Below are 12,768 nucleotides of genomic sequence, written 5' to 3'. Positions count from 1 at the left end.
AATTTGGTCATACAAACAAAACGATTGTAGGCCCATTATATTTAGGAAGAAAGATTTCTACTAAACAGCTGATGGGCAGGAGGCGTTGCTCGCTATACAGTGCGTATAAAAAAAAACGGGACAGTTTTGAAAAGTCTATAAAAATTGTTTCAAATTATGATACTATATTTTGATGTTAATAGATGCTCTGAAATCTTATTGAAATGCAATTTAAAAAAAATATATTTTGTTCATGCTTGGGCGAACATATTACATTTTTGGCGGGGGTTCAAAAAGAGGCTTGCGCCAGAATGGCAGAATGTGAGTAATGATCAGTTTTCTTGCTAATCAGCAGACCTCCTCTTAACCTTTTCATTATCTGTGCTATAATTTTCAAATTATGCTGTCAAATTTTATTCACAAATTTATTTATTTACTTGAATTATTTTGTTTTTTCATTTAAACTTCTTTTACCTTTGAATCTCCCTTCATAAGTAAGAAAAGAAGACAACCCAAGCAAGAAGATTTGCATTATTAATTTGGAAAACTTGCAATTATTCAAATCCTTTTATTATGTGAAACAAATTATGTTATGGTACATGAATCCAATTTTCAAGGGGTTATTGATTCCTTGACCAAGTTTAATTATTCATGTCTTTCAATAGCAATGGTGTACTGAGTCAATTTTGAAGGAGCTAGATATGGCAGATCGGGTAAAATGTATTAAAAAGTTTGTGAGCAAGCGAAGCGAGCACGCAAATATTCCCACTTTTTTTATAATAATATTAAATTTTGTGATAGATTTTGACATAATATTCAGAAAATAATATCATATTTTACTTTCTATATTTTCTTTTATTTCCTTTACACTTTTTTCTTGGTCATGATTTTTTTTTTAATTGAGGGGGAGCATTCCCGAGCCCCCGCCCATTTGTATGGCACTGTTCAAAAGGCACCATAACCTTTGAAGCACACACAAAGGATTTTTAAAAAATACACGCTCTCCCATACTTTGGTTGAAAAAAAAAATGTTTTTGCTTGAAGAAGGAATATTCATAACTAAAAGAGAACATATCAAAAAGAAACAACAGAACAATTCAAGCAATTGACTAGATTTGAAAAAAATGAATTTTGACCGCATAGTTTGAAAATTATGGCAAAGATAAGAAAAGGTTAAGAGGAAGTCTGCTGATTAGCAATTAAGAAGTCCGATCATCATATTTATCATTTTATGCCATTTTGGCGCAAGCCTCCTTTTTAACCCCAGACAAAAACATGCCGTGTTCGCTCAAGCATGAACAAGAGTAAATATTTTAATGGCAATTGAAATATAAGACTTCAGAGCACCTATTAACACCAAAATATAACATCATAATTTGAAACAAAAATTTTAGAGGCTTTTCAAATCTGTCCTTTTTTTATACGCACTGTATAGGCCTAGTCATGTACGTCATGTAGGCCTACCTATTCGATCTGTGTTACAAAGTCATAAATCCTATATAGTTTTTCAATATAATAAACATACAATTGATACAAAACGTTTTTATTAATCAATGTTCATATTAGAAATGTTAGAAATTAGGGGGTCCACCTGAATTACTGACAAGCAAAAAAAAAATTGGGGGGGGGGGTTAAGGGTCCCCACCTCAAATTTCCGCCGCCTGTGCATGTTACTGTAATGAATGAATTATGAAGACGAAATAATCACAGAGATTGCAGTAAAGTTAATTGAAATATACATGTATATATATATTTTTTTCTTTTGAATCTTTTTAATTTTTAGACAACTTACATTTATCATATATATAAAATAATAAAATAGAAAAACAATACCAAAACATATATGAGAGTACATGAAAAGTGGGTAAATAAAAGAAGGGGTTCTGGGAGGTGGGGGTGTCCCTCATTTTGAAGTGAAAACTTTTTTGGGGGGCCTTGAATTGTCAAGTTTAAATTAGCACCCCTTGTTTAAAAAATCGTTCCCAGTGTCCTGGTCAATTTTTCTGACCAAAAATAATCTTAATTTGGGAGGTTTGTTGTTGTTGTTGTCATTTTCCCCAAAAAAATCAAAGCACTCCCCCCCCCCCCCCCCCCCCCGCGGGCGTTCCCCTAGCTGGCCCCTGGGGCCGATTGCACGAAAGGATCTTTCCAAGGACCGCCTATCGTGTCGCCCATCTTTTATGATGCGCTATAAGCGGGGTGTTTCTGAAATTTGAGATAAACAAATAGAATTCGTAAGCTTGCTTTCAAATCAAATTTTATACAATTTTATGAGATATCAAATCATTTTATAAACAAATATTTTGTTTGTTCTAACGGACGAATAAAATATGTTTGCAGATAATTTATTTGAGATGCGTTTCACATGGCGCATCATAAAAACTTGGTGACACGAAAGACGGTCCTTGCAAAGACCCTTTCGTGCAATCGGCCCCTGATCTTCAGAAAGAAACTTCTCTGTCAATCAAGATCACCTGACTTCTTATTAGAATCACGTGACTTTAGTAAACAATAGCAAAGACAGCTAGCTAGAGGTGATGCACGCTTAGTTTTTGTGGTCAGTGCGATGGACGAGACGTGATTGGGTTCATCATACATAGTTTGGAGTTTTGGACTGTTGTATTGATTCATGTGTATTGCTAGTTCTCTATATTCTTCCACATGAGCTGAACTTCCTATAGCTACGACATGGGTATTCCAAAGGTTTGGCTCATAACGTTTGTATCGGTTTGCACGAGCGCTCAGTACCAACCCAACTGGGACTCGATCGACTCGCGGTCCCTGCCCGCGTGGTATGACCAGTCCAAGTTCGGTGTCTTCATTCACTGGGGACTCTACAGCGTACCAAGCTTCGAACCAAACAGTGAGTGGTTCTGGTGGAGATGGAAAGGCAGTGATCCAAGTCCTGATGTGGACAAGTTTATGAAAGACATTTACAAACCTTACTTCACATATTCTGACTTTGCTTCCAGTTTCAGAGCTGAGTTCTTTGACCCTTATGAGTGGACAGATATCCTTCAAGCCTCTGGAGCAAAGTAAATCCTCTTGATTGTTCTTCTTCTTTTCCTCCTCCAACAACAACAACAATTTTTCCTCTTCTTCTTCTTATTTTAATTTCCATTATTAATCATTCTTATCTTCTCTTTATTATTGGAAGGATTTAATTTTGTCATGTTTTATTTTACACCCTTTTTTCCACACTTCTCTTCACTTCCCATTTCTATCCAATTGTCTCACCTGTTCCTTGATCCTCCCACTCCTAAGTCCCACAGTTTCTACACCACAAACATTTCTATTGACTTTTCCATTCCACAAGAGTTTAGATGCAAGGATTTCTAGTAGCTTATAACAAAGTTAGGTAAAAATCAATGACTATTAAATTATGAAAAGCTCCCTTGATCTCAAATTTTCTCTCTTTAGACATTTACATCAATACAAACATTTGAAATACAGCTTGACCAATATAGATATGTGGCTTGATTTTTTTTTTCAAATTATATATTAGAATAATATGGGTTGGGATGAGGATAGGTCATAGTGTTAAGGAATTTAAGTCATAGAACTTCATTTAGTTTATAATTGCAGTGGGACTTCCTCTGGCTCTGTTCTCTGGATCCATTTAGAAGAGACCTCTCTAACATATTATAGGTCTACGATGTTTAGCAAATGATTGTGGGGCTGCTTTTTATAATGTATAATACACATTACCCAATGCTATCAATCATAGAACTTGTATCATGATTAATTGCAAAGCTTTAGTGTTACAGGGCTCAGGGTGTGACATCCATGTTACTTATTTTGATTCAGATATGTAGTATTGACGAGCAAGCACCATGATGGGTTTACAAACTGGCCTTCAAAATATTCATGGAACTGGAACTCTGATATTGGACCAAGCAGGGATCTTGTAGGTGAGAAAAATGGTCAAAGAGTTGATAGAAAAGAATTATCCAACTTTGAAAATGGCTAATTACATGTATGTACAAAAAGTAATGAGTCATTTCAGATCTTAGTCATTCCAATTTAAACTGCAAAGAAACCACATGGATGTTCCAAAGACCAATACGTCTCTTTTATACAAAACTTACCAATCTTTACATTTCCACAGAAAAAAATCACAAAGTAAGTTGTACAAATCTTGTCATTAAAAAAAAAAATCACTAAATTAGTTGTACATCACACAGAATCAATCGCTTAAACGAAGTATATTGATAAGAAGTATCCTGAATCCATCGTATAGATTCATCCTGCATGATTGCAAACTCTCCTACTTTTTCTTCTCGTTATAAATTTTGATTTTTTTTTTCTTCTGTTTGCTATTTTCATGACAGGTGAACTTGCTAGTGCATTACGAAATGAAACTGACATTCGTTTTGGGCTCTACTACTCGCTTTATGAATGGTTTAATCCACTGTATCTAGAAGATAAGGCTAATAGATTCAGAACCAATGAGTACTGTATGGTAAGTTTCATGATTAAATGAATGAATAAAAATGAGTAAATTAATATGAATAATGATAATAATAATAATGATAATGGTTTGATTCTGAAATAAATTTCAAAAATGAAAAAAATAATAATAAAGAGTCACTATATAAGTTCCATGTACATTTAATTTAAAGGGGTACTCTGAGCTAAAAATAATTATATCCTAATATATAGAGTAAAATTCACAGAGCAAAATGGTGAAAATTTCATCAAAATTGGAGAAAAAAAGTTATTGAATTTTAAAGTTTAGCAATATTTTGTGAAAACGGTTATATGCAATTTGTCATGAATATTCATTAGGTTGGCTTATGATGTCACATCCCTACTTTCCTTTTTCTTATTTTATTACATGAAATCATAATTATTTCATATTTCCATCTACAGTTTGTGTTTATTATATGTCTGCCCTATAACAAAATAAGTTGCAGCAATGAATAGCTGATGCATTACATCAGTTGTCATTAATATTGTTGATTTTTGGAGGATGAAATTTGAATAAAACCTGATTTTATATAATAAAATGCAAATGAACAAGTGGGGATATGACATCAATTTGCTCATTGAATATTCATGAAGACATGCATAGAATTGTCCATTTCACTGGAATAATGTGAATCTTTTAAATGTCAGAACTTTGTTATTCTTTGTCAAATTTGATGAAATTTTCAGTGTTTTGTTTGTCTGATTTTTCTCCACCTGTTCAAATCATATTATTTTCAGCCTGGAGTACCCCTTTATTTAGGTCCTCTATATTTAGATATATATATGAAAATGAAGTAAAATTTTGAATAGAGACACACATTATACTTCATATTTCCTACATTAATGGAAATGTCCAATGATTTCATATGATATCAAATTTTCGTTATTTCATAAATGATCTTTTCTCTACACTCAAATACTTTTGCCGAACACAGCAATTGCTTTGGCCAGAGTTGTTGGAGCTTGTAAATAAGTATAAACCTGATGTTTTCTGGTCTGATGGAGACACGCAGGCTTATGATAGTTACTGGAACAGTACAGAGATCCTGGCCTGGCTCTATAATTCTAGGTAAATTTTAAAAGACAGTGCTTTCTTTTATAGATCAATAAAAACATCAAATTTCATATTTCTTGATTAGTTATTCATATGTTTGTTTGTATTTTTCTTTCTTTTTTCTTACTTTTTTCCTTGTTTCTATTTTTCTCTTTTTTGTCTTTGTTTCTATCTTAATTTGTTCTTTCTTCCATCTTTCTTTCTTTCTGTCTGTCTTTCTTTTTTATTTGATTTATTGATTTCTTAATTGATAACTGATGTAGTTTTATGTTGATTCATTCATTAGTTTATTGTCTCGCCCACCAGAGGTGAAGGCGAGACTTAGGGATCCAAATGTTGTCCGTCCGTCTGTCACAAACATTATGACAAATAACTCAGCAACCGCAAGTCACTTTTCAACCAAACTGGGATGGTAGATGTACTTTGGGGACCTGCATGTTATTGCTGCAGTCAGAGGTCACATGTTAAGGTCAAATTTCATTTTCAGGTCAACGTTAAAGTTTACATGCAATACTCTCTTATGACACACAACTCTGTAACAGAAAGTCACTTTTCACCCAATCTTGGGTTGTTGATGTACTTAGGGGACCTGCATGTTATGCTGCAGTTGGAGGTCACATGGTAAGGTCAAAGGTCATTTTCAGGTCAGTGTTAAAGTTTACGTGCAAGACTCTCTAATGACACATAACTCCGCAACCGTAAGTCACTTTTAAACCAAACTTGGGTTGTAGATGTACTTAGGAGTCCTGGATGTTATTGTGTTCGGAGGTCACATGGTAAGGTCAAATTTCATTTTGAGGTCAACATTAACGTTTACATGCAAGACTCTTATGACAAATGTTATTCCATCCCAGTTATTTCACGATGAAGTTTCGATACAATTCTGTAATTCTGCAAATCACAATATTTCTGGTTATTTTCATAAGTGGGCGAGACTCAAAGTTGCTTATGCCTTGTTGAAATCAGTTCATCATTGATTTTGTTGAAATTAATTAATATCTAGATTAATCAATTAATGTCACAGTAATTTTCTTTATTTATTTTTAATTTCAAAGTTGAGGTTTGTTACTCAGTAAGGTTATGTTTGTTTATGTTTATGACATCGTGCGGGATTGAAATGAATGCAATGACTGGGGTAATAATATGCTGTAACGCGCTTGGAGCCATTCTGGGAAAAGCGCTATATAAAAAAATTGGCTAATTGGCTATGACAGATCATAATATATTCAAATCAACTCTAAGAGCTTGATGAAGATCTTTCATTTGCGTATTTTTAAATTTAGCTTGTATGAATTCTTGTTTGCTGCCCATAAATTGCATTCAAATAAGAATTAAAAAAAGAATAATGTATATTGTTCTTAGTCCAACAAAGGACACCATAGTGACCAATGATCGTTGGGGATACGGCACTAGATGCAGACATGGAGGTTTTTATACCTGTAAAGATGAGCATAAACCTAGTAAGTTTTTCATAGCACACTCAGAACTCCTTGTATTTGCTTATTGCATCACACCCCAAATTGCCTTTCTTTTCGGAGATTAACTGTCTATAATCTTTATAATTTTGTTAAAGTTATTTATTGGATCTGAACTGTAAATAAGCAGGAGTGATTATTAATGCCTGTGAAATACCCCCTACCAAAATTACTTCAAATTACAATTATGATTAGTTTTATGGAGGAATTTAGTTCATATTTCTTACAAGCAGTGTCCCCCCATTATCTACGTTTCAGTGTGAAGACTGGAAGCAAATTTACTCACTTATGTACAAAATAATCTTCTTAATTGTGATATGGAAAATCATATTCTTATCAAATCACTAATCAGTGTTTCTTTTTTCCAAAAAGAACATATTCTTGTGAAATCACTAATCGGTGTTTCTTTTTCATTTGTTTTCAACAACAAAAAATCATATGCTTATGAAATCACTAATCAGTGTTTGTTTAAAAAAAACACTATATTTCCATGATATCACTAGTCAGTGTTTCTTATATTGTAATGAAATGACCAATAATTCTTTCTTTCAAAAGAAAATCATATTGTTTTGAAATTGCTAATCAGTGTTTCTTTTCAAAAAGAAAATCATATTCATAAGAGATCATTATTCTTTTTCTTTTTCAAAAAAGAAAATCATATTCATATGAGATCATTAATCATTTTTTCTTTTTCAAAAAAGAAAATCATATTCATAAGAGATCACTGATCAGGGTTTCTTTTTTGAAAAAAATCATATCCATATGAGATCAATAATCAGTGCTTCTTTTTCAAAAAGAAATATATATATTCGTATGAAATCTTTAATGATGTCATATTCATATGAGATTACTAATGATAATCAGTGTTTATTTTTCAAAAAGAAAATGATATTCTTGTGAAATCACTAATCAGTGTTTCTTTTTCATTTATTTTCAACAACAAAAACTCATATTCTTATGAAATTACTGATCAATGTTTCTTTTTTTTATCATATCCATATGAGATCAGTAATCAGTGCTTCTTTTTGAAAAAGAAAAATATATTCGTATGAAATCTTTAATAATGTCATATTCATATAAGATTACTAATCAGTGTTTATTTAAAAAAAAAGAAAATCACATTCTTATGAGATAACTAATCAGTGTTTATTTTTAAACAAAGAAAATCATATTCTTAAGAGATCACTAATCAGTGTTTATTTTTCAAAAAGAAAATCATATTCTTGTGAAATCACTAATCAGTGTTTCTTTTTCATTTATTTTCAACAACAAAAAACTCATTTTCTTATGAAATCACTGATCAATGTTTCTTTTTTTTTATCATATCCATATGAGATCAGTAATCAGTGCTTCTTTTTGAAAAAGAAAAATATATTCGTATGAAATCTTTAATAATGTCATATTCATATGAGATTACTAATCAGTGTTTATTTAAAAAAAAGAAAGTCACATTCTTATTAAATTACTAATCAATGTTTCGTTTTAAACAAAGAAAATCATATTCTTAATAGATCACTAATCAGTTTTTATTTTTCATTGCTGTTTACAGTGATTCTACGGAGGCATAAATGGGAGAATTATGTGAGTATTGATAAAGCATCATCAGGATTCAGACGTACTGCCTCACTTACCGACTATAGAAACATGGATGAACTCATTGAATTACTTGCTAGCACTGTCAGGTAAATTTGTCTTAATCTGCATTTTCTTCTTCACCATATCTTTCCATGCAATCGTTGGTGTTCCAGTCCAATAGACATTTGATATGAACCTTCTCCTTTCGGTTTCAAAGCGATGCACACACTACTCCATGTTTGGGCCACTAAAACAATAATTCAACACCTGAGAATGATCAGCTTAGTGCTGCCCTTTCTCTAACCACTTTTTGTCAACCACTTCCAGATATCCTATACATTTCACAGGTTTATCATGTCCATCTTCAACACATGGCTCATCTATTTCAAACCACTTCTCTCCTTCACTTCCAATACGGTTTCTTCCAAGCCCAACCAATGTACTCGCATTTTATTCAAGTCCAACTTTTATGTTTCAATACTGCTCTCTAAAAGATAAGGTTACTAAAGTTTATTGTGTCCTATGTCTGTTTCAGACAAATTTCAAAAGTAGCAAAATAATGCTAAAATGGGGGGGAAACAAAATTTGTAATTTTTTTTAAACATAAATTTACATCATTTATTTGTCTCTACAGCTGCAACGGCAATCTTATAATTAACATTGGCCCGACAGCTGAGGGTGATATCATACCCATCTATGAAGAACGTCTTAGATCCATGGGTGATTGGCTGAAGGTGAATGGAGAAGCTATCTTTGAAACCAGGCCTTGGAGGGCACAAAATGATACTGTCACTGAAGGAATCTGGTAAGTTTTTATTGTGTGTGTATTTTTTTTTATAGATTAAGATTGGAAGTTGATTTATAACAAGAGCAATTGTTTGGAAAAAGTCAAATTTGCACCTCAGTGGTTTATCAGGTTAAAAGCGATGGGATGTGCATTTTTATTTCTTTACTACCCCAACCCCCCCCCCCCCCCTCCCTACACACACCAGAAACAAAAAAACATAAACAACAACGTATTCCTTCCCCCAAGGATCTAATAAAAACATTTAAAACTCAAGGAAAATACAAAGAGTGGGGGCTGCGGAACCTGGGGAGGGGGTAGCTTCAGCTCCCATACTTTTTCTATGGACGTATAAACAAAATGTGATAATTGCTATCTCTGTGTTTTATTGCATGGTCAGCCCCCTTCCCACTTTCAAAACCATTTGATGGCCCCTGATGGGTCTAGATTACATTCCTTTTAAAAGCAATTTACAGCAAAAATATAATGACGTTATGAATATGCATAAAAGGTCCCCATTTAATAAAACAAGATAAGATTTTTTTTATAAAAGTAGAAATTTCTTCTTTATCTGCATTCAGGTATACCAACAAGACTACTGGTATCTATGCTATAGTCCTGGACTGGCCGACTAACAATAAGCTGTTTCTAGGTGCCCCTATACCTTCCTCTCAGTCTTCCCTGTTCATGTTGGGGTATAACCAGCCATTGAAGTGGTCTGGATATGCCGGTAAACCTGGTATCCACGTTACCATGCCCCAACTCAACCCAGCAACAATGCCATGTGAATGGGCTTGGGTGATTAAGATGAAGATGGTTCAGTAATAGAGTGAGTTGTGGGAGGGGTTGGTTGCCGGGGTAGAAGGACACGTGTCATTTGCACTGCTATCCATAATGTGTGACTGAACAGCATAGCAATTCTGTAAAAAATGTCTTAATTAGAGAGATAGTCCAGGGGGTAGGTTTCGTACTTTGAACCACAAAGTACCAGGTTCAAATCTCTACATACAGCAGCAGTAATGTTCTACAAACGGTGTAAAGATGGTATTACAGAATACAGTACAATATATACATATGAATATTCCAATGCATAAAGAAAACATACACTACACAAAACAATAATCCAAAATCTGAACAATACTTAAATAGAAAAGAAGAGAAACAGTATATGTAAATGTGGGGGGTCATTTGAAACGTTTAAAACTTATAACATAATCCCAATTTGGTCATTAAAAGTTTGATTTTGCAGAGAAAGACTAGGGGGAAAAATGAAATGTAATTGAGGTAACTTGGTCTAGGGAATTAAAGTTTTTGTAGAAGAAATGTTTTGAAGTTTATATTTGAATATATTAAGGGATAGTGAACTTTTTACATCTTCAGGGAGACTGTTCCAGAATACAGGACCATTAGGAATTATTGACTTTCGGGATAAGGATAATTTCCCACATGAAAGAGGGTAATTAGATTTTCTTCTAGTATCATAATTGTGAATATCAGAATTTTTACAAAATAAAGAATAAAAAGATTATTGGAAGTAATTTCTTGTAGTATGAAGATGAATCTACATTTGCCACATATGATGAATGTGAGGTAAATGGATACTTAGCAGGAATTAATTCCTTTCAAAGCAGATATGAACTGGCAGTCAATAGCACCACCACCTCACATCCTCAACTACTCAACACTGTCCAGGTTGTTAACCCAGAATGCAACATTCTTATCAGTGTAGTCTTGTGTTACAGGCCCACTTGAATGATAACATGCTAATTCAGTACTCAATGGATTCTTACCAAAGTTTTCTTGCCCATTAGTTACCAAAAACATTTTCAGTTTCTCTGTACAACTCCAATCAAAGGCTATTCTCTGTGTTATTAATAGTTATCTATGAAAACATTACTTTTGAGACTAGCTATGTAAACCACAGAATCGATGAGAGACCACACAGTGTTGGTAAATTCCTCATCCTCTAAATGCTTGTGCGGTGTAAAGGGTTACCGGGGTAAGCCAGGGTTATGAAGTTCTTAGGAAGCATATAGAGATGTTAAACAAAACATTCAATTTGTTCAACATGATAAGTGCTATTCAAGAAGAGAGTTTTGTAATTGTTATTATTATCAGATAGTGGGAACATGACCACTTTTCTTTAGTATTAATAAGAACAACCAGTTTATAACTTATAAGGACCACTATTTTGTTGATGAAGTATTCAGATGTGCGAATAAATGTATTTTTAGCAGTACTTTAACAGCATTGTTAGCAGTGCTACTTAATGATCAGTTTATAAGGAACTTTCCTCCTTCACAACATTGGTTTTTTGCAATGAACATACTAAATATGTTTTACACAAATGTTTTTTAAATAAATATGTATACACATATGTTACATATGTTTTACTCGCAGTACTATGATATATCACTTTTTTTGGGGGGGGGGTTCGTAAACCACCTTGTCATAATTTTTTTTTTGGGGGGGTGTCCATGTCCCAGTTTATCAATAACCCTGTGCTATTTATTCCTCTTTTTAATTTAACATTTGAAATTTTAGATCAATTCCTCCTGCTAAACTGGGCATGCAGTTAATTTTACAAACACAATATTGGGGATAGCCAAGTCATTTTGAAGGACATGCGGTAGTAGGACTTTTGGCCCGGGGGGGGGGGCCACTTACACTTATTGACGGGTGGATACCATGCGTGACAAAAAAACACGTAAAAGGATGTCTTTTTCAAGATAGGGCATGTTACGTACTTAACGTAAGAAGGGTGTCAAAAACACTAAAATAATGAAAAAAGGGTATCTATTTTCGCTAGGAAAGCTACATGTTTAGGGTCAAATTTACGAAGGTGTAAAAACTTAAGTCTAAAATGTTTTATAAAGGATGTACTTTCTGCCCCAAGAGTCAACACTACGGGTTTAGAGTACGGATTTGCGCGAGATGAGGTGGGGCTGTACTAAAACCAATGATGTTGGTAAAGGTACGACCGACGTCCGTGACTATATCGCTGTACTTGTTTAGGGGTCAATTCAGGGAGTACTTGGCAAGAGTATCGTTTTGTTTGCAATACTTGTAAAGGGTAGGGTTTCACACGCCAATACTTGTTACGGGGTGCATTTTCAGAATATGGAAAATACTTGTTTAGGGTGCTTTTCGAAACCCCATGGTCGCGCATGGTATCCACTCGTCAATGGAAGTGCCCCCCCCCCCCCCCGGACTATTGGTAGGTCTGTCCCACTTTAAAAGATTTAAAAAATAGTGTAAACATAAAGTTAACTAACGATGGATGAGTACTATAAGGCCTTAAAGGTAAATTCCAGTTCTGGTAACGATCTCAAAATGACTTTTTACAGAATCTAATATAATGACCACCCAAGTGTCTGTTTGTATGAATAGAAAATATGTGCCAAAGGATTCTGGAAGAAATTGTGTAATTT

At 33.7% G+C, this 12,768-nt stretch overlaps 1 protein-coding gene across 1 annotated transcript; it reads left to right on the top strand.

Moving 5' to 3' along the window:
• The first annotated feature begins 2,472 nt into the window (after window positions 1-2,472).
• Window positions 2,473-12,566, top strand: LOC129268949 (alpha-L-fucosidase-like). Its single transcript, XM_054906401.2, has 8 exons — window positions 2,473-3,014; window positions 3,787-3,890; window positions 4,311-4,441; window positions 5,385-5,518; window positions 6,866-6,963; window positions 8,528-8,660; window positions 9,188-9,358; window positions 9,919-12,566. The coding sequence occupies exons 1-8, from the start codon at window positions 2,668-2,670 to the stop codon at window positions 10,160-10,162; spliced, it is 1,362 nt and encodes a 453-aa protein (XP_054762376.2). The 5' UTR covers window positions 2,473-2,667; the 3' UTR covers window positions 10,163-12,566.
• The last annotated feature ends 202 nt before the right edge of the window (window positions 12,567-12,768 follow it).

The sequence above is a fragment of the Lytechinus pictus genome, chromosome 10 (assembly GCF_037042905.1).
Source record: "Lytechinus pictus isolate F3 Inbred chromosome 10, Lp3.0, whole genome shotgun sequence".
Lineage (NCBI taxonomy): Eukaryota > Metazoa > Echinodermata > Echinoidea > Temnopleuroida > Toxopneustidae > Lytechinus > Lytechinus pictus.
The sequence above is the reverse complement of the archived record's forward strand: the minus strand, read 5'-3'. Positions and strand labels throughout refer to the sequence as shown.

Excerpts from the sequence above, each read along its gene's own strand:
- LOC129268949 (XM_054906401.2), top strand. The coding sequence starts at position 2,668 with ATGGGTATTCCAAAGGTTTGGCTCATAACGTTTGTATCGGTTTGCACG. Across the intron at positions 3,891-4,310 it reads ACCAAGCAGGGATCTTGTAG|GTGAACTTGCTAGTGCATTA; the intron begins GTGAGAAAAATG and ends TTTTCATGACAG. Across the intron at positions 8,661-9,187 it reads TTACTTGCTAGCACTGTCAG|CTGCAACGGCAATCTTATAA; the intron begins GTAAATTTGTCT and ends TTGTCTCTACAG.